Source organism: Tamandua tetradactyla, chromosome 1, assembly GCF_023851605.1.
Source record: "Tamandua tetradactyla isolate mTamTet1 chromosome 1, mTamTet1.pri, whole genome shotgun sequence".
NCBI lineage: Eukaryota > Metazoa > Chordata > Mammalia > Pilosa > Myrmecophagidae > Tamandua > Tamandua tetradactyla.
In genome coordinates, this window is record NC_135327.1 from 228,050,404 (window position 1) to 228,077,564 (window position 27,161).

Here is a 27,161-nt window from a genome sequence, read left to right on the forward strand (position 1 = left end):
GATGATAAATTTGAGAAACACTCTTGCTCCCTGAGCGTATTTGCCATTTGTCTAGTTGATGAGGCCGAGTGTATAAGATCATGAGAGGCATTAATGCATTTCTTTTCAAAATGGGGCATTAACGAGAGTATACTTCCTCCACATTGAGAACTGTGGGTGGTTTTCTGCTCGCTCACCCCCCAGACCTCATCGAGCTCCACTCCTTGCCCTGGGTTCCTGTGGAATGTTAAATACCTTTCCCTTTCTACTCCAGCTGCGTATTCCCCACCTCGCGTCCACTTTATTTCCACTTTGTGCTGGGTTCTGTTCTCCAGGGGGAGGGGAGCCTAGAGGAGGGTCTAGCAGGACGCCCCGGTATTAGGATGTGCCTGTTGTTGTCACTTTCAGCAGAACCCCTGCAGGTGGGCGAACCCCTGAGCACTGGCTTCCAGAAGATTCCGCAGCCCTAAGACCCTTTCCTGCACTGCTTCATTTCCATTAGAAATACCAGGGACAGTAACAGGCTGACCACTGCCCCAGCCATGGGACAGTCCTGTTCGCTTAGAACGTCTCCCCACCTCATGGACATGGGCTGCTCTTTTCCAGAAAGAGAGCTTGACCGCTGTCCCGGCGGGTTTTAGGGACTCACACCTGGTGCTGCCATGGAAACAGGGAATTTCCCCCAGGTGACACATCCTTGTTCTCCAGTGACTTAGGAGTCCCTGGTATGTTAAGCCAAACAAACGTTTTCTTACAATGTTCTGGAATTAATAAAAAATCCAGTGAATTTCATATAAAGGATGTGTTTTAATGAAGTAGTAACTCAAAACACCTGTTAAACTCATAGCTTTCAGTTCTAATCAAAGTTATGTTAATCCTTTTCTGGCAACATCCTCATTTTTCTTTTCCTTAAAAGAATAAAAGGACAGCACACCCGTTTGATTGAAATGTGATTCTTCCTCATAAAACTGCCAATTTTAATTGAATTTGAAAATTGAAATAGGGCCTGAAATTAGATGAGATTCAGCCTAGTAATTTCTTCACATGTTCTGAAGAAGGAGACATGAATTCAACACAGATGAAGATGTTCCTGTGTCTTTCTTTGCTCCATCTTCTGAGAGTTAAATAAGAACTTTTTGGTTTTGTTAGCGTTCCTATGAACTTCTTTGTATTTATTGAAGGAAACGCATCACTGAGTAAGGTATTCCCTTTTAAGCTAAGGGCTGTTTCTTTCATCAGGTTTAGCAAACAGTCCATGCGGGGGGGTTGAATCAGGAAAATCAGAGGCATTTTGTGGCAGGAACAAATGTGCTCTCACTTTAAAAAAACGTAGAGGGAGGCTGTGTATTCCGTGAGTGGTGTGCATTGCGTGTTCTTACCAGCTTGTATTCTTGGGTTATTCTTCAGACAATCTAGACCTGATAGGAAGTTGCAGAGATACATACTTTTTTTTTTTAGCTCTTAGACTTACCTGCTAAGAGAAGACTTGTCTGAGGTTCTAGAGCTGCCGTCCCCAAGCACCCGGGCTGCGGTGACCTCAGACCGCAGAGAATCCTGGCCTCCAGGTCCAGGGGCTTCTCCCCAGGCCCCCATCTGGCTCCTGGCCGCTCCTGGGCTCCTGACATCACCCAGCCTCTGCGGTCCCTCATGTCTGTCCGTCCATCCCTTCTCCCCTTCTTAGAGGGACGCCGGCGCCACTGCTGCCAGGGCTCACCTGTCCAGCGCGGCCTCTCCTCGGCTGTCTGATGCAGCCCCCACAAGGCCCTGAGGGTTGGGACTCCAAAGTAGCTTTGGGAAAAGCAAGTCAGAAATGCCAGTTTTGGGGTGTCTGAGTTGACGATGACGCTGGCCCCTCTAACCCTGTGATTTCTCTTGCACCTGAGACGGGGCACTACGAGGGTGTTTGGGGCACGCTGAGTGGCAGCTGTGAGCACCTGTTGGTTTGGTGGCGACCGAGTGAGAAGGCACAGTCATGTCAGAGCGCCTTTGGCCTTAGCCCTTCTTGGCTGCGTTGCGTTTCACCACGATTTGCCTCATTTCAGGCTTTAAACTTTCTCTCTGGTGTCTTCGATCTGATCTGGGTTGATGTCCTCTCCCGCCCCCCACCTCTGCATCCGGCCAGGTGGTCCTTCGGTCTTGCCACCCCAGTTGGCGGAGTGGGCTCTGCCTGTGGCTTTGGGAGCAGGCCCCGAGTCCCACACACGCCAGGGCGGCCTTCACAGACATTTACTTTCCTTAAAAAGCAAACAAAAATTGCCATAGATTACCGAGGACTAAAATTGTGGATAGTTATAAGTAAGATTCTTACGTGGGTATAATTCTTTTAATCTTTCAGAAAAATCATACTAAATTTCTGAGGGTCTGTGGTTTTTATTCGGCTCTCTCCATTGCTCAACTTCAAGGTCCAAAAAAAATTCTTTTACAACGAAGCCAACAGCAGTCCTAGGATGGCTTGCTGTTCAACATGGGATAACAATAGAAATGTGCCTCCCCCCCTTTTAAAAATTGATCCCTGTTCACTAGGAAAATGGTTTAGGCCACTTCCATTTAAAATGTCTCTTTTGGGAAATGTTTAGTTGGAGAAAGTAGAAAATCATGGGGGGTGGGGGTGGGGGAGCAGGGTTTGTGTTGGGCTCCTGCCCTTTCCCTTTGGTGTCACCCCTGAGACGGGACGGAGACTGCGTCTGCACAGGGAGAAAGTTGGTGAGAGTCTAGGTTTGGGTGGATCATCCAGGGAGCGCAGTTATAAATGTGGAAACCTCACGGAGTTGTAAAGAAGGGAGTATTCAAAGAAAGGGAAAGCGAACAGCCTGTTTTCCGAAATGCACTGCCCCGGGGTCCGCGGGGCATCTCAGTGCAGGTTGCACGGTGGGTGTTGGTCCTGGGGGACGCAGGACGCTCCGGGAAGAGGGGGACCGATGAGCCAGCCAGGATGCTGCACACGGGGCCCACTAGGGACAACAGCGTCTGCAGACCCACTACAGCAGTGTCTGGCACCCACTCCATCGCCACCCCACTGTCCAGTGTCCAGCCCGTCACGCGGCACCCAGCCCACTCGCTGCATGAAATCATTCTGTGCAGCCGAAATGTCCATTTCAGAGTGAGGTGCACTCCGAGTGCACACGCGGGCCGTGCCCGGGTCCAAGTACCCTCGAGGCTGGCGCTGGCAAGGCTGGGTGTGGGGTGGGGCTGCTTTGTGGTGCTGGCTCTGGGCTCTGGGTGCCACGTGCCCTGGCCGCTGCCTGTCCCCATGCCTCGGAGCACCGCCCGGACGGCTCAGCCAGCCGAGAGCCTGCGTGCGGGAGAGCGGCCGAGGGCACGGGGTGGGTGGCGTGGGGCGGATGGGCACCCACAAGGGGTCTGGGGGCAAGGTGACCCAGCCCAGACTCCCTGGACCGAGCAGGGGCAGGTCCTGTCCGCTCTGGACGCAGGGGGGCCATTGGTTGTATAACTTTCCCAGGAGTCGCTTGACGTCGTTAGTGTTTAATCCCTTGCCTTTTGGTGGTCTCTTCCTCCCTTCTGCTCTTAACTCCCGGAATCCCTGGGGATGAACTCGGCAGGAGGAATGTAACAGCCAGCTGGGGGGGTGCGCGGTGCAGGAGGGACCAGGCCAGGCCACTTCCAGGCTGTTTTAGATCACCGTCCACGCTGAGTCTGCCCTCCCTCCTCCCTCGCCCTCCTCGCCTCCTGCGCGGGTCTGCTCTGCCCCCACGTACACCTCCTGGGTCCAGCAGGCTGCCCCGCGGCCTCTCGTCCAGGCAGATGCCCCTCGCAGAACACGTGACCAGTAGCACAGAGCCCGCATGGCCACGCTTTGTGTGAAATACCCTGCTTCGGCAGAGCTTCCTTCAGCATCCACCCTGGGGCAGCCCCGTGGACACGTTGGTGACAGTGACAGCAGTTGTCCCGAGGCAGGGGCACCCCCAGCAGCCCCCACTCAGACGTGCCACAGCAGCCCCTCGGATGGCGCCACGGCAGCCTCTCTGTGTGCGGGGGGCAGGGGCCGCACTCCCCGTGCTTTCGCCCGCTCGCTTCGGACTGAGAAGATTAAAGCCACACCCACCGTGGGGTTTTGGGGTGTCAGCACCCCACTGCCTGCACCTTGCTCCTCTGGGCACCGTAGGCAGTAGCACAGGTTTTTTTTTCCTTTTTAGATTCATTTTCCCGAATGGAATTGAAGGGGGAGGCAGTGGCTCTGGGGTCGCGCTAGCCGTGCTGAGCTGACCGCCCACGCGGCTCCTGGCCACCTTGTCCTCTGGCAGCCCCAGTGGCCTTGTCTGCATGGAGGGTGGGGCGGGGGCAGTAGCTGTGCTCATGTCAGGGGACCCTTGCCGTGCCCCCCTAAGAGAAGCGAGAATGAAAACACGTGCCAGGCCAAAAGGTGTTACCCTGGTTGATTATTGCTAATTGTTAGAAATACCTGGTATTTAATTTGAATGCTGGAGACCGAAAGGTGCTGTGCAAATAGAAAACCCAAGAATACAAGAAAAAAAAAATAGAAAACCTAACCACTGTCCAAAAGGAAGCCTTCTTACCCTGGTCAGAGTCAAGAATATTTTATGTCCTATTCCCCCGCTTCTGTTTTTCATAATTTTTATCTCAAAATGGGCCTGAATGTTTCATTTACTCATTCAGCAAACATCTACTGAGCACTCCGTCTGCCTGGGACACAGCTCAGTTCCTGAATAGGACAGGTTTGTGTCTGATCCCTGTGGGGAATAAGTGAATTGTATGGAAATGCATGTGTGACTCGATAACTGCAAATTGAGGTGAGACTGAGTTATTAACTTGAGTAAGCAGGCTGGCAGCTGATGAGAGAGAGAAGCTGTGGTGTATGTGCTATGCTAAAAGACATTTTTTAATTCTTTTTTTACTTTTCATTTTGAAATAATCTCAGACAATGCAAAAATGTCACAAAAGTCGTGCAAAGAATTCCCATAACCCCTTCATCCAGATGTTAGCACTTTATCTAATCTACAGGATAGTTCATGAATTTTAAGAAGTTAATAGGATACATGATATAATCTGCAGATATTATGCAAATGGCCCCAGTTGTCCAGCTCGTGTTTGCTTTCTGCTTCAGGGTCACCCACTGTATTTGGCTGTCACAACTCCTTCACTTCCTTGCATCCGGCATGGTTGGTGAAGGGTAGGGACGGGTTGCTTTGGGCAGTGGCGGTCAGTGGGGCTGATTCCCATGACCGCGTGCAGGCTACGTGCCACGGAGACCTGTGTGCCGAAGCTGGGTCCTTCCGAGGCACCTAATGGGACACCTGTGAGGCCAGTGTCCTACGCCAGCTCCTGGCCAGTGACGGCCTTGCGGCCTCGTGCCTCGCTTGACTCAGGAGCCATGAGAAACTGTCGTCTCCACTCCTACCTGCCCCTGCCCCCATCTCACTGCCCTTTAGAAGGAGAAGAAGGAGAGAACCGAAGTGCCACGCCTCCCCGGAGAGCACCGGTCCCACCAGATGGACGGTGATGGGCCCAGGGGTCACGGGAGCTGGTGGACAGGGCAGCTGTCCTCACGCGCCCCAGCCTGTGTGAGCCTTCGAGGGCTGTGGTGATTCCTGGAGGGAGGGTTTATAGAACAGGGGTGGATTTTGTAGTGGTCGCTGTCACCTTTTTGTAGTCCTCTGTAGCTCATTCCACATTCTGCTGACAGCCATACGTTTTAGGCTCATGCTGTAAAGTGAACAGACACTTCCAGGAGCTGCTGAGCTGATGGAGTAGGAGCTGCCAACTCCCATTTCCCATGTGACAAAGATGATTTCTATCCAGCTATATTTTCAACAGTAACTTAGCAGTTCTGTACTTGAACACCCAAGTAGTTACGTAGAATATGTTCTGGGTAGCTACAAAGTAGGGCATTTGAAACAGTCTCTGCACCATCACAGTTACAATAAACGTGGTCAGGCTCTCAGTTTGGGTATCATGTGCCATAGGGTTAGAGGAGAGCGTACACATCACATCAACTAATGTGATAGCCAGGGGCAGCATAAATCATTACTGAAATTAGAATTGGGTAGAGGATGTGGCGTGATGTTCCTCACAGCTTTGCGTGGAAGGAGGAGGCACCCAGGTGGGCACCGCACCAAGTGGGCAACTTTTGGAGTTGGGTGGCACCTGCTGTCCCATCAGCCCGAGGACAGGCTCTGTGCAAAAACATCTAATATGCTCCCTTTTCCACCACTGAGTTAAGGTACAGAATATTTTTCCTTAAATACCCAAAATGATTTCAACTTGAATAGAGTTTAGAGATTTTAATGAAATTGCCAGGAATTGACTTATTCAGAGTTGACAAAAGATGAATTTGGAGTTACCTAAGTCACATTTCTCTCTCTCAGATGTGCGTTCTGAACGAGAGTTGATTAATCAGCTTTGCTAGGCTCTTTAAACCATGCTTTCCAAAGGCAAGCATGCCCGGCTCGTAACATGTAGCCTTTCACATCAGAGAGGAAAATACATCAAAATGCATGTCAGCCTGTGGCATTCATGCAAAAGAGACGCTCTTGAGAAAATACTGAGGCAGCAACTGCATTTGGAAGGTTTGCACCCCTTCTTTCCTGACCCTTGGGAGACCACATGCAATGACCTGTGTTGTCACTGGAAATCTGTTTGCAGTGCTGGGGAAAAAGTAAGGCCCTTAGTCTGCTCTCTACCTTAAGGGAAACTGTTCATCCCAGATGACTCAGAAAAGGTACCAAAAGATGATTGACGTACAATAATGAAAGAAAAGTTTCCATCCTTTATAATAGCTGAGTGTGCAGTTGGCTGTACCAACCACCTGGTTTCCAGGTTGACAACCCAGGGAGAACTGCCAGAATTAAATCCAGCTAACCACATGCCTAATTCATGTTGACAGCATATGGAGAATGAGACGCTCATGTCACCGGATCTAATTACGAACAGGTATGCTGTCATCAATGTCTGCATTTGTTTTACTTATCTATTTTTATAGTCGGTACAATACACAGATTGTTGTAGGAGGAGAGACTTAGTGACACAAAACTCAACTGAGAATGAGAGCTTTTTTCCCTAAAATAATGAAACTAACTAGTAGCATTTTTTTGTTCTTTTCACAGTTTGCTATTTGTAAATAAGAGATGCGTGTGTTTGTTTATGTTAATTGGCATGAGGTTTTTGAAAATGAATAAATCACAAAACAGCTAATGGTTGGTTTTTCATCAGATTTAAAGAACATGCTTCTTGTTTTTGTTATTTATAGAACACTTAGAAATGTTGTTTGTAAATATACATGCATCTAAGTTAAGGGTTAAAGATACCCTATTTTCAGCCATGAAAAAGACATTTTAAACCACACCCCCATTCATATCCGCTTACAAAAGTGATTTTTCTGCAGTTGAGTGTGATGGAAGTTAGAAGCATGTGAAAAAATCTAAACTGAAAACTCTTCATAAAAACTTGCTGAACAGTATAGCTTATCCTCTTTCAGAAACATTTTCAATGACAAAAGAAAATTATGTAAGAATGCAGTCTGGCATGCCTTATAAACAATATCCTCTTGTTCTGGATAAAACAGCTTTGGAATACTGTCTGCTAAACAATTCTTTCTCTTTTGTTGACAAAACTATTGCCTGTTAACACTTTTTTTTTTTTGGTAATGTATTTACAGATGCTTGAAATAGTCTTTTAATCTAAGGAATTTAACTCATCAGAACAGCATGATTAATTTACAGGGTTGGATAGAAAAGCCCTAAGCTCCAAAAAAGAGTTATTCTCAAGTTTTTGAACAGGATCTGTATTAGAAATGGAGGGAGGAGAAATGAAGAGAGAGGACTCAGATTTAGAGGCCACAGTGCACCCCCTATGATGAGCATTGAAGAGACATTTCTAGCCCAAGCTCTCGCCTGCCCCTCCCCACTGTGCCGGGTGCATCTTCCTGCAGCCCCCTGAAGAGGGCCCCACCGGACCCCACTTCCCCACCAGGGACTGGGGGGCGCCCTGACCTGTCCGTGAGCACATGTTTCAGGAAGTCTCGGGACACGTGTCTGAGGGCTGGCAAAACGTAGGATTTAGCAGAAAGGAGTCTAAGTCTGCCCTTTCTTCCCAGGACCTAAGGGGGCCGCTTGGCCTCTCTGCTGAATTTTTAAACTTTCATCCTTCTCATCTGTCCCGTGAGAAGCGTTTTACCCCGTTCTGAGAGCAGAGGCAGGCAAATGTGGAAGTGTTTGGACAGTTTTAAAAATACCATGTTTCTGTGGCCCGGAGGGGCTGCCTTCGGACCCCCAGCCCTGGTGGACCAGGGGGCAGCAGAGGAGAGGGGTCGTATCGGAACCCCCGTGGGCTTCTCCCATTACCCAGAGCACACGTCCACGTAGCCTGCTCCACACCCCAGGAGAGTGGTGGGGTAAAACGTGTGTTTTTTAAGAAATCTCCCTTGGAACACTAGACTTGCTTTTTTTGATCACACGTTATGTTTCTGATATTTGAGCATGCAACCATGTGTTGTTATTCCTACATTATCTTCATATACAAATATTACTGTTATATATGATTTACAGCCTATCTGAAAACAAAACAAGGTAAATGTAAATATTTTTAAATACTTCTAACATTGGAAAAACCCTTTTGCTTTCATTTAAAATGATAATTTTCTTTTTTAGTGAGAGCACTATAACTAATTTTTGTTTATTTTGAAAATCTTGTTTTAATGAGTTTTTTAAAAGCCCGGCTCTAAGGTCAGTATGTTTTGGTTCTTCATTTTAATGGCTTTAAGTCAAAACACAGGACGTGAATTACTGGTCATGTGTGCTAAAGCATCATAGTAGTATTCTCAGATGGTAAAATTTCAGTTCCCTGAAAACTTTGAAATTTATTGGAGAGTATAGCATTTTTAAACTCCTCAATAAAGTGCTTCAAAACCCATCAAGACTTTGAGCAAGATTTCTAATAGGCTAGAATACTTTATTTTCCATTTTTGAGTGCACTGATAAGAGTTTTCCTCAAGTGATAAGAGTTTTCCTTGTTGTTTTTGGCAACAAGATCACAAAAGAGTGGAAGCATTTCCCAACATCTGTTTTTAAAATACTGTCTTTCTAAAGCTTTAGTTTCGCTTGCAAAGCAGTTACTTTCTTACTCACCATCGAGTCTCATCTTGGCTTTGAAAGGAAGTTAAAGTGAGTTTATTTTTTGCTGGGTAGCAAACTACCCAAAGCTCCCCTCACTGCTGCCAGGGTCTCCACTTTGGAAATCTTGTCTTTTTATAAAAGAAGAGTGTGCAATGAATCTTTTCGGTTCTGCCTCTCCCTGTCAACCACCCACTGTAGGTCTTTGAATATGTGAAAGAACATAGCGAATACTGCAAGCCTGGAAGCTTGAGCACCATCTTCTCTTTCGTGCAACCGCAAAGCAACTTTCTCAGGCTGTGTAATCCATCCTGATCCTCGAGTGTTCAGACATTGGCCAGCATTTCCTTTGCAACTTCCAACAGTGTTTGTTGACAAAAGAATCCATTTGAGTTTGGTGCCGTTTTGGTTTCCTTGGACTTTGAGCCATTTTTCTTTGGTAAGAATGCACGTGTTTCTAGATGCTTCTGTACTTCAGTCGTTCAATTAGTAAGAAGTAGTCCTGAGTGCCTGGTGTTAAAATAACCTGCCCATTTTGATAGCTCTGTATCATTGTAACTAGTCTCTCAAGCGCAGTGTTCGCTTTGGAAGGCGTGTTACCGACACAGTGGACAGGAGCCCACCTTCTAAGTTTCTTCTTGGGAATTCCTATTGTTTTTGCACTCTTCTGTTCACGTGTGATTAGATCTCCCATACTTGCATCTCACCGTGTCACTGGCGGAGAACCTGCTAGCAGCTCAGCTCTTCAGCTCCACCATGATCTTAATAACTGGATTTTCAGATTAGCTTCATTTGGTGGTTTCTTTCTAGGCATCTTTTTAAGCTCTTATTGTTTTGTGGAAGTCATTTTGGCTGAGTTAAACCAGATGGTATAACCTGTAAATCCACTTACAGATCCGCATAGACGGCAGGCCAGTGCAGCACCTGGCAGGAGCCGGGCACTGGGTGTGTGCAAAGCCCACGCCAGGCTGTGGGGTCCCCACGACTTCCCAGAGTCGCCCCTTGCAGAGTACAGCTCACAGCTGTGTGAAGCGGGGACCAGTAAGGGCATGTCCTGAAGATAGAATGTAAATAGAGCCAGAAATTCAGCTGACTTCCCCCGCGGTGCACACAGCCCTGGCAAGAGCCTGCTGCCTTTGGGTTGTGATATATCCCTGACTTACGGGCTTCATGAGAGCTTTGTTTTTTCCTCTTCTACTCTTAGGGAAATGGCGTGTGATAAAGAAATAGTACAGAATTGTCCAATTACGTGTGAGCTTCCATTCCACCCCAGATCCCCAGACCCACTCCAGGTTTTATGTAATTTCCATTGTTTCATATCCAAATATATGAATATATAACCTTTAAAAAAACGTAAATGGGAGTATATGAGCCACATCTGTACCTAGCCTGGTCACTTCATGCTATTTCTTAGAGAACTTTCGTCATTAGCACATGCTAATATCTCCTGATATCACCACTCAATTTCAAGATAACATGCGTATGTGGTTATTTCTGCATTTCTCAACTTGGGAAACATCATCTGACTTTCTTCCACAATACATGAAGCTCCAGCTCTCCTGTGCCTTTTCTTTTATCCTCTCAGCCTTCCTTTGGGTTAAAATTATACAGTTTTTTGGCTAAAATAATAGTCTCCAGTCACCTTTCTATGATTCAGTTCTTTTTTCGTGCTCCGTGAGGTGCCAGATGTGGTCCTTTGGCATTGCATGTGTTCCATGGAGCTGAAGAAGTCATCGGCTTGTTTGAGTCCTTCTCATTCTTGTTGGAAGCTGTCCCCATACCTAGTCATCCGTCATGCTGGGATTTCAGAACGAGATCCTGGAAAACGGACAGTGGGCTCTGGGCCCTGTCATGGCAGGTGCAGCTGAGATTGGGCTGAGGGGGAGGTCCCAGGGGTGCAGTGGAGGTCCCGGGGGTGCAGTGGAGGTCCCAGGGTGGGCAGTGGAGGCCCTGGGGGTGCAGTGGAGGCCCCAGGGGTGCAGTGGAGGTCCTGGGGGCACAGTGGAGGTTCTGGGTGCAGTGGAGGTCCCAGGAGTGCAGTGGAGGCCCCGGGGGTGCAGTGGAGGCCCCAGGGTGGGCAGTGGAGGTCCCAGGAGTGCAGTGGAGGCCCCAGGGGTTCAGTGGAGGTCCCGGGGGTGCAGTGGAGGTTCCGGATGCAGTGGAGGTCCCAGGGTGGGCAGTGGAGGTCCCAGGAGTGCAGTGGAGGTCCCAGGAGTGCAGTGGAGGCCCCGGGGGTGCAGTGGAGGTCCCAGGAGTGCAGTGGAGGCCCCGGGGGTGCAGTGGAGGTCCCGGGAGTGCAGTGGAGGCCCCAGGGGTGCAGTGGAGGTCCCGGGGGTGCAGTGGAGGCCCCAGGGGTTCAGTGGAGGTCCCGGGGGTGCAGTGGAGGTTCCGGGTGCAGTGGAGGCCCCGGGGGTGCAGTGGAGGCCCCGGGGGTTCAGTGGAGGTCCCGGGGGTGCAGGGGAGGTTCCGGGTGCAGTGGAGGTCCCAGGGTGGGCAGTGGAGGTCCCAGGAGTGCAGTGGAGGCCCCGGGGGTGCAGTGGAGGTTCCAGGGGTGCAGTGGAGGTCCCAGGAGTGCAGTGGAGGCCCCGGGGGTGCAGTGGAGGCCCCAGGGGTTCAGTGGAGGTCCCGGGGGTGCAGTGGAGGTTCCGGGTGCAGTGGAGGTCCCAGGGTGGGCAGTGGAGGTCCCAGGAGTGCAGTGGAGGCCCCGGGGGTGCAGTGGAGGCCCCAGGGTGGGCAGTGGAGGTCCCAGGAGTGCAGTGGAGGCCCCAGGGGTTCAGTGGAGGTCCCGGGGGTGCAGTGGAGGTTCCGGGTGCAGTGGAGGTCCCAGGGTGGGCAGTGGAGGTCCCAGGAGTGCAGTGGAGGTCCCAGGAGTGCAGTGGAGGTCCCAGGAGTGCAGTGGAGGCCCCGGGGGTGCAGTGGAGGCCCCAGGGTGGGCAGTGGAGGTCCCAGGAGTGCAGTGGAGGCCCCGGGGGTGCAGTGGAGGTCCCAGGATTGCAGTGGAGGTCCCAGGAGTGCAGTGGAGGTCCCAGGGTGCAGTGGAGGTCCCAGGGTGGGCAGTAGAGGCCCCAGGGATGCAGTGGGCTTCCTGGGGGTGCAGTGGAGGTCCCAGGCATGCAGTGGGCATCCTGGGGTGGGCACTGGAGGCCCTGGGGTTGCAGTGGGTTTCTTGGGGGTACAGTGAGGCCCTGGGGGTGCAGTGGAGGCCCCAGGGGTGCAGTGGGCATCCCTGGGTGGGCAGTGGAGGCCCCGGGGGTGCAGTGGGCTTCCTAGGGTGCAGTGGAGGTCCCAGGGGTGCAGTGGGCATCCCGGGGTGGGCAGTGGAGGCCCCGGGGGTACAGTGGAGGGCCCAGGGGTTCAGTGGAGGTCCCGGGGGTGCAGTGGAGGTTCCGGGTGCAGTGGAGGTCCCAGGGTGGGCAGTGGAGGTCCCAGGAGTGCAGTGGAGGCCCCGGGGGTGCAGTGGAGGCCCCAGGGTGGGCAGTGGAGGTCCCAGGAGTGCAGTGGAGGCCCCAGGGGTTCAGTGGAGGTCCCGGGGGTGCAGTGGAGGTTCCGGGTGCAGTGGAGGTCCCAGGGTGGGCAGTGGAGGTCCCAGGAGTGCAGTGGAGGCCCCGGGGGTGCAGTGGAGGCCCCAGGGTGGGCAGTGGAGGTCCCGGGGGTGCAGTGGAGGTCCCAGGGTGGGCAGTGGAGGTCCCGGGGGTGCAGTGGAGGTCCCAGGGTGGGCAGTGGAGGTCCCAGGAGTGCAGTGGAGGTCCCAGGAGTGCAGTGGAGGCCCCGGGGGTGCAGTGGAGGCCCCAGGGTGGGCAGTGGAGGTCCCAGGAGTGCAGTGGAGGTCCCAGGAGTGCAGTGGAGGTCCCAGGGTGCAGTGGAGGTCCCAGGGATGCAGTGGGCTTCCTGGGGGTGCAGTGGAGGTCCCAGGCATGCAGTGGGCATCCTGGGGTGGGCACTGGAGGCCCTGGGGTTGCAGTGGGTTTCTTGGGGGTACAGTGAGGCCCCGGGGGTGCAGTGGAGGCCCCAGGGGTGCAGTGGGCATCCCAGGGTGGGCAGTGGAGGCCCCGGGGGTGCAGTGGGCTTCCTAGGGTGCAGTGGAGGTCCCAGGGGTGCAGTGGGCATCCCGGGGTGGGCAGTGGAGGCCCCGGGGGTGCAGTGGAGGTCTTCACATCCCCTTGGCGCTCAGCCTCCCGCCCAGCCCTGCCCAAATCCACAGCCTCTATCCTCCAAGGAGTAGACGCCATCCCCTGTGGGATGGGGTGGGGGCAGCTGGCAGGGGACACGTGCTGTGTTCCCAGTACCTGCGAGGGCAAAGGGCCACGCATTGAGGTGCCGACTCTCTCTCCTTCCTTCCCAGTTCAGTTCACAGCCTCCATCTACCTCCTGTCTTGTCAAAATCCTTTGAAATTTCTGCTGTGCTGTTGTCTACTCTCCAGTGTTTGCCATCACTAAATTCCTGAGTGTTGTTTTAGCAGAGTCTGGGGAAGGCGAGGCAGTGGCCAGCTGGCCACCTAAAACAGGAGCCGGCGAAGCTGTACGAACTGCACAATAGCAACTTCCCTCAGATTGGTCCTTCGGGATAGATATTGTGCAGTAAAAGAATCTGCTCCTCTGTTCAGTTCTCAGAAAGAAAACCAGAATCAGGAGTTCAGTGCTTCCCTCCTGGAATCTTAACATAGGGCCAACTACAAAGGTTGCCAAAGAAATGCTTTAAAAAACACACTCACTGAGCTGAACTCACTCATCTCCTTCTCCATCATCTGTAGGTTGAGTTAGCAATGGGTGTGAGTGATTGGGTTTCTAAATGCACAGCAACCTGTCATCACCTTCTCGTTCAGAAGATGGGGTCCCCTCTGGGAGTGCTGTTGGGATAGCTGCCACATGGAAAACCCCTCCCCAGCTTAGCCACAGCCTCCCAAGCCCCACTCACAAATCGCCACCAGCCTCTCTGTGATAGTGAGGTCCAGGTGTCAGCCTGGCCAGATCATGATGCCTAGCTCTGTTGCTGTGAACATAAATCATCAGCCTGTGAAGCTCGTCTGTGGCTGATTACATCTGCAGCCGGCCAAGGGTAGTGCCTCCGCAGTGAGTGAGGTTTAATTTAATCAGCTGGAGGCTTAAAAGAGAGAGGTCAGAAGAGAACTCAGCAGCTCAGCCCACCTCATCTCAGCATCCCTCAGCTCTGCAATCTCAGCTCAGCCCAGACATTTGGAGATGCGGAAAGGAATTGCCCTGGGAAAAGCTGTTGGAATCCAAGAGCCAGGAGAGAAGGCCAGGAGACATCATCCTGTGCCTTCCCATGTCATAGAGAAACTCAGATGAAAGCTAGCTGCCTTTCCTCTGAAGAACTGTCAAATTTTAACTAAATAAATCCCTTTATTAAAACCTGATCCAGGGCGGGCCACGGTGGCTCAGTGGTAGAGTTTTCTCCTGCCATACAGGAGACCTGGGTTCAATTCCTGGTGCCTGCCCATGTAAAAAAAAAAAAAGAAAAGAAAAGCCGATCCATCTCTGGTGTGTTGCACTCTGGCAGCTTTAGCAGATTAAAACACATTTCTTCCTTAGTGCCTTACGGGGAGCTCTTCTCTTTTTCTTTCTGCTTGGGGTGCACCCCTTTTTGGGTGTCCTTCTCACAAGATGAATATGCAGAGAACCTCAGGAAGTGCCAGATTGTTTTGGAATGCTAGAAAAAACTAAAATATGTTCATTTGGAACTTTCGGGGTCAGTTTCTCGGAGTATTGTGGAATTGCCATCTTCCTGCTGCCGCAGTGAATGAAGCCCGTGCTCACTCAGCATCCAGCAAACACTTGAGTGTTGTCTGGGATGTTTTCAGTCTCAAGGTCACAGGTGGCAGGGACGCCCTGTCTCCCACCAGCTCTGTATGTGGGACATGGAGGGCTGGAGACGCCTGGGGCAGGGCTGCAAGTAAAGGCGTGCCCAGCTTTCCCGTGTGCCCTCTTCGTCCTTGGAGATGTACTTGCAAGGCCGGTTCCCACAGCACAGGCGTGGCGTCTCAGCTTGCCCCCCCTGTATGCACAAGGACTGATTTCAGAGAAGGACCAGGAACAGGCAGGCGAGCTCCAGTGGGATATCGGAGCCGTGGCTCCTGCCCTGCCACATGCATGCAAGCAAAATGCTCAGCAAGCCCATCGCCATCCTAGCAATTACAGGAACCTCTGCGGGGAGGCGTTTGAAGCTGCTCATCTGGCTGCATCACTGCCTGCCACGTGCCAGCTGCTAGCATCCAATGATGGGCGAGACCTGGCCCGGAGCGACCTCACAGAGGCATGGGAAGTGGGGAGACCCATGCCGTGCCTCAAAGAGACACCCCGTTGTTACTCAGAAGACCCCAGGAATTCTAATTGCGATTTAAATTTTCTCAAGTCTGCACAACTCAGTCATGAGTGCGAGCATTTTTGAATCTCTGTCTGGGCCAGACAGCATGTCATTCGCATCCCTTCTCTTCTCAGACTAGTTTGTCTGTCCCCGCGCATGGGCCAGGCTCTTGCTTTTTTGAGCCGGCCTCATTGTGAGACTGCCTTTGTCTTGCCACATTTTTTTTAATTCTTCAAAACCAGTTTTACCTCTGTGATGGCTTGTCAGTGTTTATTAATTTCATGTCAAATTCTTGGGCTCAGGCGAGGTAAAATGGTAGCGTGGTGGCTCTTAGATGCTGTTGGCCAAAGTGATCAGGCTCGTGTTTGGTGCCAGTGGTAGAGCTTATGCCTATGGTATAAATTAAAGTGAGAGTCCAAGCAAGAGTTTAAATATTTCTGATGACATTTTACTTTAGGTCAAGTAGCCAGTAATCAAAAGGTTGACTTAATGATCCACATTCAACAGGTAATTCCTAAATTTAGAAATTAGAGTTTACAGACCCTGTGCCTTTGGGTCCCGTCTCGACTCAGCTTTGCCACCAGAACCATCTAATTTGGCTTGTCCAAAGCAATGCATTTATAGGTTCTGCACCTTCGAAGGCAGCTCACGTTTGAGAAAGCAGCTTTCGTTAAAATATGCTTGTAAGGTTAATTTTTGTCTTTCAAAATGAATACGATGGGGCAGCTGGGCGAAGCTGGATCTGCTGCCCCAAGACAAACAGAAACACGTTTCACAAACGTTTTCCACTGCCTGTGTCTTCTGCCCCTGTAATTGTCTCTGAGGTGCTGGGTCTGCCCCTGGGAAACCCCAGGACATTCACATTGCTGTCCCGTTTGCAGAGTGAGCTGTCCTGCAAACCCCAGCTCCCCCGTGCACGCTGCCTGCCGGAGTCACAGCCTCTGCGGAGCTCAAGTACCTCCTGGTTGGCTCACTGCAGGGTTTTAACATTGTTTCCAGTGAGTGGTGGAGTTTCCAGCCAGTGGTGATGCAGCCCTAACATTTGGAATAAGAACTTACAAATGTATAACAAACAGTAAAAATCAGAAATTTTTTCAGGTAATTTCTCCACCCCACCCACACTTGCTGAGAAAGTTAGTAGAAAAAAGTCAGACTCAAACGGTGCCTTCGTGGCATTCCTTACTCTTGAGACGGTGGGATTGCTCCCTCTGCATCGCCAAGGCAGTGGTGTCCCCATGTTAGAAACTCACAAATGAGACACAGGAGTTGTTGAGAAGTCCCCTCCCAGGGATTTGGAAGGGGCAGTCCCAAGCACTGCACTGAATTTGGAGAATTCTAGGTGTGCCGGTTTGAAGCTGTTATGTACCCCAGAAAAGCCATGTCCTTTAATCCCCATGCAGTATTACTGGGTGGGATCTTTTTTGTTTCTGTGGAGATGTGACCCACCCAATTGTGGGTGGTAACTTTTGATTAGGTGGTTTCCATGGAGATGTGTCTCTGCCCATTCAGGGTGGAGTTCCCTTTAAGAGGGAACCATTTTGGAAAAAGCTTTAGAGCCAGGAGCCCCAGGGAAGCCATTGAAGAGGCCTGGAGAGAAAGCTAATAGATGTCACCATGTGCCTTTCCAGCTGAGAGAGAAACCCTGAACATCATGAGCCTTCTAGGACCAAGGTATCTTTCCCTGGATACCTTAGTTGGACATTTTTATAGTCTTACCTTGGACATTTTTATAGTCTTAATTTGGACATTTTCACAGGCTTAGAACTGTAGACTTGTAACTTATTCCGTTCCCCTCTTTAAAAGCCATCCCATTTCTTGTATATTGCATTCCAGCAGCTTAGCAGACTAGAACACTGGTAGACCAGGTGGCCAACCACGTCCATTAGATAGCATGATCCCTACGACTCTCAGAGTCCCTGCATCTCTTTGCTCTTCTGCTCTTGGTCTAGCCCCTGCTCCCTCCTCTCCAACCACCTTCTCCAGCCCATCCTGATGACCTTTGCCGGGTCACGCTATGGAAGTTATTTTTTTAGGTATGCACTGGAGGCTGGAGGCGTCCCCATCATTGGGGAGAGCCAGTGAGAGCTCTGACTCACGGCTGAGTGGCCCTGACATCCTGGGACCAGGGCACAGTAAGGCAGGACAGTGGTTCCTGAGAGCACCAGCCCCCAACTCCTGCTGTTGGTATTTTTAGTTTTCTCCTCACTCACTTCCTAAAGCCATGCAAGTTCAGAGATGGTTCCGTATCATTTGGTGGGAAGAAAGCTTGTGTGCTTATCAACCATAGAGCCACAAAGGAATTGTGTGGGTTTTCTTATTTTTTAAGATAAGTTCAGGAAGTGGAAAGAATCTATTTTCAGACTCTGATTAAACTGACTGAAGGGAAAAGAGCTTCTAACAGGAAGCTAAGCTTGTATCATGTTTCTGATTGTGAGGGCAGGAGCCTTTTGTAGAAGCTGGAAGCCATTGAAAATCCATGACAGCCAGGGGCTCTAGCATGCCATATTTGTCACTTGATTCCCCTAAGAGACCAATTTGTGAGTATCCCAAGCAGCAGGCACACTGACCTATGCTCTGCAGGTCTTTTTCCACTCAGTCCCTTCTGATCCTGAGTCTTTTGGGCTTACCTAGCTCAGGTCCATCATCCTGCATTCTATGCACTTTGTGTTTTTTATTGAATTATGTTTTAAAACAAGTGCTCATAGTGACGCTGTAGAGATGTTATCTGGGAAGCCAAGCAGGGCCTCTGCAATCTGGGTCTTGAGATTTTGAGGAAAGATGAAAGGGCCTTTCAAGCAGCTCCCCTCACTGCTGTCTGTTCTTGCCCCAGTAGCTTATGTGCAGCCACCATGAAAGCTTGAGCTCCTCTGACCCCCATTTCCCCTCCCCAAGCCTGGAGTGCTTTTATACCCAGCAGTGTAGCCTGTTTCCTCTCAGTGGGTCCTAACTTGTGGGAAATTACCTTTATTATAATCCGCTTAAATACCTCAGTGTCTTTGTATGAAAGGTTTTTGTTGCTGTTTTTTGGTCTTTTTTGTATGTATATTCTTGGCTGAATGAAACCAATTGCTAATGACAGATTAGTCTGGGAGCATAGTGTTTAAGGTGAATATATGCAAGTTAGTTAAGTGTCATTAATAACGCCTCACAATTTGTGAGCATTTTCTTTGCTTGACTTAAAAATCAAATAAATTAGTGAGGTTTATTTTCTGAACACTGCTGGCTTTGTGGGGACCCCTCTGTATGTCTTTATTTTAGAACCGTTACCAGCTGAGTCTCACTTCTTTATTCCTTGGCCAGTAGCTATTTATTATTCCCATTTTCGTGGCTTAATTGCAACCTCTGTGTTCTTGCCCCTGGGAATTCATGGTAGACCTGCAGGAGTGACGCTCACTGCAGTCAGCAGGTCCGCCCCACACACATGCTTGTGCGCGCACACACACACACACACACACACACACACACACACACACTCCCATGCTTTCTAGCATTGGGGGTAACTCATGTGCCACATAAATCGGAATGTCTGGCCGAAGAAGGAATCAAGCTACCTTTTCTGAACTAGGCCATATCATATTTTGAAAATAAAGGTCCACATGAGTTTTGTGGCACTGAGCTAATCATATTTTTAATGAAGGAAAACTGAATCAATCTGCTTTAGTAAATGATGGCTTTGGCAATCAATTTTGCATCCTTCCAGGATATAGTTTGTGAGTCATCAAGATTTAATGGAGCCTTGAGGATTATGAATTACCCCTTTTTCAGAATGACAAGGAATGTCGAAGAAATGGTAACTTTTCCATAGTACAAGTCTTACCAAACTTCTGTGGCACTTCGTGAAATCACAGCGGGTGGATGTTTAGAAGGCATATATATGTCAATGAAACATGTATTTAACTGTTTATTCTATTTAATTCCTCATCTTAAACAAGGAATCCTCTGGAAGTTTTTACCACAAAGGCAGGTTTAGGGTAGACGTCTTGAGACGCTGCCATGAACCTCACCTGGCCGGCGGGCATTCTAGCCTCGAGGCGCCTCACGCACCGGACGCAGGCCGAGCTGCCCGCTGGCTCTAGTTGGCTCCTCCCACTTGCTGCGCATCCGGGAGCCTCAGCTTCCTGACCTGTAGAATGGAGATGTCCTTGGAGTAAGGGTCGGCCAGGAGCCCGCATCTGATGTGCTTGCCTGCTGCAGGCACCGCGTCCTCTCCAGCAGTGAAGGTCACAGCCGGCATCAGAGCAGGTGGGGGCGGAGCTGAGCCTGCACCCAGGTCTCCTGGCTCCTGAGGCCACACCCTTCTCCCTTCTTCTCCCCCAGAACTCCCCACCCACCCCCGACACACGCATGTGCACATACACTCACACTGTCTGGTGATAGTACAGTCAGAAACATGTTGGCACTTTGCACTAAGCCTCTGCACCACCCCTCCCTCTGCTTTCCCCTCGGTTCTGTGTGGTGAACACCAGCGCTTTGCGCTGCACCCCGTGTCAACCAGCAGCTGTGCAGCACGCTCCGGCCTGCACTGGGGGGCCCAGGGAGGCAGGTGGAGAGGCCCCCAAAGCAGACAGTCTCACGGGCTCCCCATGGGGTTCAGGCCTGTATGCTCAGGGGCTTCCTAGGCTGTACACAGCGCTGGCGGTGTAAACAGGAAATGGGGACACGTTTCTCCAAGGAGGTTGACAGTTGGAAAATACTTCCCAGGTGTAAAGTGGCATTGCACTTTTTGTCGTGGGAATTTAGCAAATGTTTGCAGCCTGAAATAATCTTAAACATGATCTTAATACTACAGCTAGTATGCTTGGTTGGTTGTTTAGCTACCCTAATAAAATTTTAATAAACTCCAAAATCACTTTTCTCTCCGTCAGTTAAAACTATCAGAATTTATGATGCATGTTTATTTCTTTGGGGAGGAGGCATGTTATTCTTTCCTTCAGAGTAATAGTGGTTACGAGAGATCTTTCTGTTTGTGTGTGCGTGTGAATATTATGCAGCATCTATGAATGTAACTGTATATATAGTCTCCATTTATCTTTAGAGTCAAAGAGACATGTGAACACTTTGCTTTTAAACAACACTGATAGCTGTGTACAAACTAATAATGATAAACTGTTACTGATTAGGGGTGGGCCATGGGGAATGGCTGGGCTGGGTAGATTTAAACTAGTAAATTAAAAATTTTCTCACACTAAAGACCTTGAAGCCAAGAATTTCTGTGCTGGAATTTGCAGGTTCCCAACCCAGAGCCGTGCAGGGAATGCAGAAATTAAAATTAACAAACAGCTTTCACTCAACCCCATTCACGATGGTGAGTCCTGGGCACCACGGGCAGAGACTCATGGCTGTGCAGGGGACAGATGACATGTTCCGTTCGCTGGCTGGCAGGCGTAGGCTAGAGGAGAGGGGAAGCGAGGACACTGGATGGCCATTCAGTCCTCGGGCCATGCTAAGTCAGTGTACGTGGGGAGGCGGGTGCAGAGCCCTCGGACCACAGAGTGAAGTGTGCTAGGAGACAGAGCGTGGGGCCTCCAGGGGACAGCGTTGGAAAAATGCTGTCTATTAATTAAAAGCGTCTTAAAGCGAGTGGGCCTCTGGTTTGTAAAGGGTTGGTTCTCAGGCCGTTAAATTTAGCTACTCACCTCTCCAGGAGGTTTGGGGGAGAATCTGGGCTGGGGTGGAGAGAAAACCAAAGGAAATTGAGGCCATTGCTAAACAAAGGTAGGCTGGAAGAAAGAAAGTTAAGTATCCATGAAGCTGCTCATACAGCTCCGTGTCAGGCCATGTGTAAGTGTAATGCGAGAGATGGAGATACATTATCATCTGTGCAATGAGAGGTCAGACTGGAGCATCTGAGAGTCTCTTAATTTCAGCATTTTGTGATTCTGTGTCAACTAAAGCATAACTGTGGTTATTTTTCTCTTCACTAGTAACACTCAGCCCTTCCCCAGATTTGAGGGTGGTCTACCTGATGGAGACAGGACGTGTGGGAATAACTAAAGCTTTCAGACAGATGGCCTGCTTCTCGAAGATGAGGGATTTGTAAGGTTGTGTCTGCTGCAGAACCTAAGTACGGGAAGCCTCCCTGGAGCATAGGGCATTTATAAGGCTTTTGTTTTCTCCACACTCTGATGTGCTCTTGGGTTTGATAAAGTCCCATAGGAGGGTGATTTCTGAAGAAGATGTGCTTAAGTTCACTAAGCACAGGTGCACCCATTAGACTGAATGTCTGCATTTCCTGTGCACTGAAATGGAAGACTGGGTACAACTCCCCATCTTTGGTGCACGCCACTCACCTGGGGCCGCACAGCTCACCTGGAGACACACCACTCACCTGGGGACACACTGCTTACCTGGGGCATGCCACTCACCTGGTGACACACCACTCACCTGGGGCACACCGCTCACCTGGGAACACACTGCTCACTTGGGGCACACCACTCACCGCTCACCTGGGGCATGCCATTCACCTGGGACAAGCCAGGACATGTTGCTCACCCAGGGTCATGCTGCTCATCTAGAGCATGCCACATCACCTGTGACATATTTGACTTCACTCCCTCCAAGGAGCCTCCTTCCCACACCAGTCACAGGGACTTGCTCCTCTGAGCCCCTGGGGCATCTCCTACCCTCTGCTACCTTGTCTTTGTTCTGAGCTCGTCTCCATCAGCACGGAGCTCTTGATGGTCAGGGCCTGTGCGAAACCTGCCTTCCATCCCCACGCATTCGACCTAGAGCTCCTTGCTCCTCTGCTCGGCTGGCAGGTATCTTAAGCCCCAAAGGCCCACTGTCCTCTGCTCCGCACCTGTACCTGCCATCCTCTGCCTTCCACCCATGTGCCCACCATCCTCTATGCCTGCACCCGTGCCTCCCATCCTCTATGCACCTGCACCCACATCCTCTGTCCCACAGCTGTGCCCGCCATCCTCTGTCCTTGCACCTGTGCGCACCATCCTCTGTGCCCGCCATCCTCTGTGCCCGCCATCCTCTGTGCCCCCACCTGCGTCCACTGTCCTCTGCACCTGACCCACCGTCCTCTGCCTACACCTGCGCCCAGGCCTGCTGGAATGCCACTCTGCAGGGCCGCTGGGTTCCACTGGAGATTAACCTGTCCTGGCTGTGAACGGTTCCACCCTGGCCCAGGGCCACATCTCTGTTCAGTCTTGTTCTGTTCATTCTGCAGCCACCTCTCTGGCTCCCTGTGAGGCCTTGCACCTACTTCCCCAAGGACACAGGAGCCAAGGACGGCCACTCGCCCCCTGCCCTCCTCAGACCCAGCTGCGCACACCCACTGCCCCCTCCCCTCCGCCTCGCCTAACTGTTTCCTCTATGCACTCAGGAAGGCCGTGGCTGTGCCTCTCCTCCAGGCCCTTCCTCCATCCCTGGCCCTGGGCAGCTCTGCACCCTGGCCTCTCGCCCGCCTTCCTCCTCCTTCAGACCCCCTAAGAGCAGGCTGTATCACCTACTGTGCACCAGAGCCCCTCCTGCCGTGGTTCCCAGAGACCTCCAGAGACCAGGCTGTCCCTGTTGTTTCCCAGCAGCCTCCTGCCTTCTCAGAGGCGTCCCTTCCCTCCCCCTCACCAGGTGACACTCCTTCCATGTGCAGGCTCATCCTGTCTTCTCCAGGCTACCACCACACCTTGCCTGTCGCCAGACTTGCAGAGACATGCATTTCTACCCCCCCCTGCCTCCAGACCCCCGTGTCCCTGTCGTCACCCCGAGATGGCTCAGGGCCATCACACCTGGCAGGCCTGACCCCCCAGCTCTGCCCTGAAGCCACCGCCTCGAGGGAGGGGCCCCAGCCGTGCAGGCCAGGCACCTAGGCAGGCCCTGAGGACCTCTCTCAGGTCCTCACCTGTGCCCTCGGCCTTTGCCGCCCCCACGATGCTGCTTTGCCTCTGCCCCCCATGCCAGGCTGCACCCCAGGCACGGCTCCTGGGCCTCGCCATCACCCCACTGCCCGGCCCCTGGATTCCCGCATCCTGCCACTTTAACTGCTCGTTTTCCCTGACCCGATGGGTCCTCAGGCCACGTAGCCTGTCTGGGCTGAGCAGGTGTCATCACATCTTCCATAAAACGATTCCCGCACAGAGGGGGCCTGGGCGGTTCTCCCAGCAGCCCACTTTCCAGCGGACGCGCGGTCACACAGTGCAGATTCCACAGCACGGAGGACTCGGGGGGCTGCCGGAACCACGAGAGCCTCAGACGCCTCCGAATACTCCACCCCACTTTGTCCGTCGACACTGGGGGTCGGTGTGATAGAAAGGAGTCATTTGTTAGGTTCTCTTCGGCTTGCTCCTGTGTGATAGCAGGAAAGTGGCATGCAGTTGATTTCTCCTAAATTTGCCCCTGCCGCCCTGACCCTTCCTCCAGAGACTGTGTGCTGTGTCCTCTCTCGCCCGTCAAGGGTCCCAAGTAGTGGTGAAGCCTCAGTTGAGCTTCCCGGCTTTCCCTTGGCCCACGCAGCATTGAGATCGGCATGTGTCTCCTGGAAAACCCCTTCTCCAGTGCTTGCCGGACAGCACCGCACGTTTATGGGGGAAGGGCAGTGTTCTGGAAAGTTCTACCCTGTGTGCATCTAGAATTGTGTTGAAAACCTGCCCTGTACAGGAATGCGTCTGGGTTGTGTTGTTTTGTTTTGTCGTGTTGCATTTTGGTTTGGTAACTGAGAAGCCTCAGGGCCCCTTCCATCCTAACGGGCATGCAGACCCTAAAGTGATTCTAGTTCTCACATCATGGTATCTGCAGCTCAGGAACCAACGTAATTAACCGGAGAACGCCCAGCTTTTCCACAGTCATGTGTCAGAGCTGGTCCAGCCTCGGTGGGTGCCACCTTTGTCCTCTGTTCAGCCTATCTCCCCTGCCTTTCCATAAGGAAGGGCCCTGCCCCACCCAGTACTTTTGTTTTTTTAATTTAGCTGCTGTGCAAAATGAAAAGCACATGAATGATAGTGGTTGTTCCTTAAGTATCCAAGTATTAAGGACTAATTGTGTACATAGACTCGAGATATTTGTATCAGAATTTTAAAAATGTTTTTGCATGAGGAGGAACAAAGGAATGTTATTACTGCAAGGTGCTGAAAATAGATGGTAATTAATATTTTAAAATTTCAACTTATGTGTGAGACTAAAGCAAAAAATGTTTATTTGGTACAAAATTTGTATTTTGACTAGTGCATTTGCTAATATAATTTATGTAGACAGCTTAATTGAACAACATAAGTACATGGAACCTTGAGTAGGACATGAGATTTTGTTGTTTTGTCCAGAGTGATGCCCCAATAAATCCAAGAGTAATTTAATCAGTGAATAAAAAAGTATTTGCAAAGTTCTCTTCAGGGAATGGTGAGAACGGGGGAAAATTCAACTTCCCCAAGTTGAATTCTTGCCATTCTCACAAGCAGTGTGGACAACCAAAGCTATAGGCTGAGCCCCCAGTCTTGGGGTTTGTTCATATGAAACTTAACCCCACCGGGGATAGGCCAAGCCTACTTAAAATTAAGCCTAAGAGTCACCCCCAAGAGAACCTCTTTTGTTGCTCAGATGTGGCCTCTCTCTCCAGCCAACACAACAAGCAAACTCAACACCCTACCCCTGTCTACGTGGGACATGACTCCCAGGGGTGTGGACCTTCCTGGCAATGTGGGACAGAAATCCTGGAATGAGCTGAGACTCAGCATCAAGGGATTGAGAAAACCTTCTAGAGGGAAAGGGGGAGGAGTGAAATGAGACAAAGTATCAATGGCTGAGAGATTCCAGAGCCTGAGAGGTCATCCTGAAGGTTATTCTTAGGCATTAAGTCATATCACCTTGTTATTCAAGATGTAAGGGAGAGGCTGGAGGGAACTGCCTGAAAATGTAGAGCTGTGTTCCAGTAGCCATGTTTCTTGATGATGACTGAATAATGATATAGCTTTCACAATGTGACTGTGTGATTGTGAAAACCTGTGTCTGATGCTCTTTTTATCTACCTTGTCAACAGATGAGTAGAACATATGGAATAAAAAGAAATAATAGGGGGAACAAATGTTAAAATAGATTTAGTTTGAAATGCTAGTGATTAATGAAAGGAAGGGGTAAGGGGTATGGTGTGTATAATTTTTTTTTCTGTTTTCTTTTTATTTCTTTTTCTGAATAGATGCAAATGTTCTAAGAAATTATCATGATGATGAATATGCAACTATGTGATGATATTTTGAATTACTGATTATATATGTAGAATGGAATGATCAAAATAGGAATGTTTGCGTTTTATTTGTTTTTTGGTATTAAAAAAATAAAATTAAAAAAATTATATAAAAAAAAGATATCTGTATTAGACATTTTAAAAGCCCCCATCTTCTGTACAGAGGGAAGTTGTCCCGGGACAGAGGGCCCCGCGTTGGGCTCTGGAGGGAAGTGGGCAGGGCAGTGCCCTGCGGCTGACCGTCTGTCCTTCCCTGCTTGCCCTCTCCCAGCCCCCGCGATGAGACGTGGGGCCCAGTGTGGCGAGCCGAGTGGGGGGCCGGGGGACGGAAGAGGAAACGTCGGGCTGGGAGCGGGGAGGGGGGGGGCGGGGGGGCAGGGAGGCCCCACCCACGGGGTTTTCCTGCGCAGGTGCGTGCGCGCAGGGACGCGTCCCCTCCCCGGTGCTGACCCGGCCCTGGTCCCCTGCTTTTCCAGATCAACGAGCTGAGCCACGTGCAGGTCCCTGTGATGCTCATGCCCGACGACTTCAAGGCCTATTCAAAGATAAAGGTGGACAACCACCTTTTCAACAAGTGAGTACGAGCCGCCCTTGTCGGGGACCCCAGGAACTCCCGCGGCTCCGCGACTTCGCGGTGCGCGGGGTAAAGCGCTGCCGCCTCGAGCCCCGTGACGCACGTCACCCCCGCCGTGTTCAGAGGCGCGGCACAGCCCTGTCGAGTGAAACTCTTGCCACATGACACACTGTTCCCTATGAAAATCTCAGGCGAAAAGCGATCGTCTCATTCGAGTTTTCGTTTTTACTGCTTGGACTTCTGAGCAGCGTGCGCCTCTGCGCTCTCACACAGACGCTGCACATGTTTACTGCGAGCAGGCGGCTTCGTGTCATAACAGGAACCCTGGGGCCCTTTATAAAGCACAGCGGGTGCGACAGTGGGCCCTGGGGCTGTCTCCCTGCCAGGGGAGGTCCCTCCGGCCGACGCTGCACAGCCCCTCTGGGTGCCCAGCCGTCCTCTGGGGGCTCCCACTTAGCCGCGGCTGTCACCTGGGGCACAGATGACCCTAGAGGGCCCGCAAGTGTGCGAATTTACCAGCTTTTGCAGGAGCACCAAGGAGGGAGCTTTGCGGGAGGGAGGCGGCCTCAAGGAAGGCTGTGGGAGTCCCTGCCACGTGACCGTGGAAGAGGACATTTTTTAACAGGGCTTTGTCCTTGGGGGCAGCCGGTGTGCCTTTCTTCCTGCCACGCTCCTTTGAGTTTGCCCTCCTGAGGGAATTTTCTCTCTGTGAACTTCCAGTGCAGGATTTCTGCAAAATAATATTCTTTGCGGAGTGGGAGAGCAGCCTTGTCTGGAAGTGTGAGTGCCACCACCAACTAGACCTGCGCCCGCTGGCCCCCTGGACCCTGCCCTGCTCCCCCTCTCCGGCTCCCTGCGTGGCCTCCTTCCCCTCCCACCTCTGCCTCCTTGGGGAAATGGAGACCATGTGGGGTCCAGGAACGGGGTACGCAGCCTGAGTGTCCCCGGGGTGACAGGAGGCTGTGTTATTGGGGGGCCCTGCCCCTGTCCTGCCCCATGGGGCGTGCTCAGTTCTGTTGG

At 51.2% G+C, this 27,161-nt stretch overlaps 1 protein-coding gene across 1 annotated transcript in view; it reads left to right on the plus strand.

The window, feature by feature from the left end:
* Positions 1 to 27,161, plus strand: part of PIP4K2A (phosphatidylinositol-5-phosphate 4-kinase type 2 alpha) — a 141,122-nt gene that overhangs the window by 53,083 nt on the left and 60,878 nt on the right. The window contains exon 2 of the mRNA XM_077154103.1: positions 26,044 to 26,141. Coding sequence (XP_077010218.1) covers positions 26,044 to 26,141 — 98 coding nt within the window. The remainder of the gene's footprint in view (positions 1 to 26,043; positions 26,142 to 27,161) is intronic.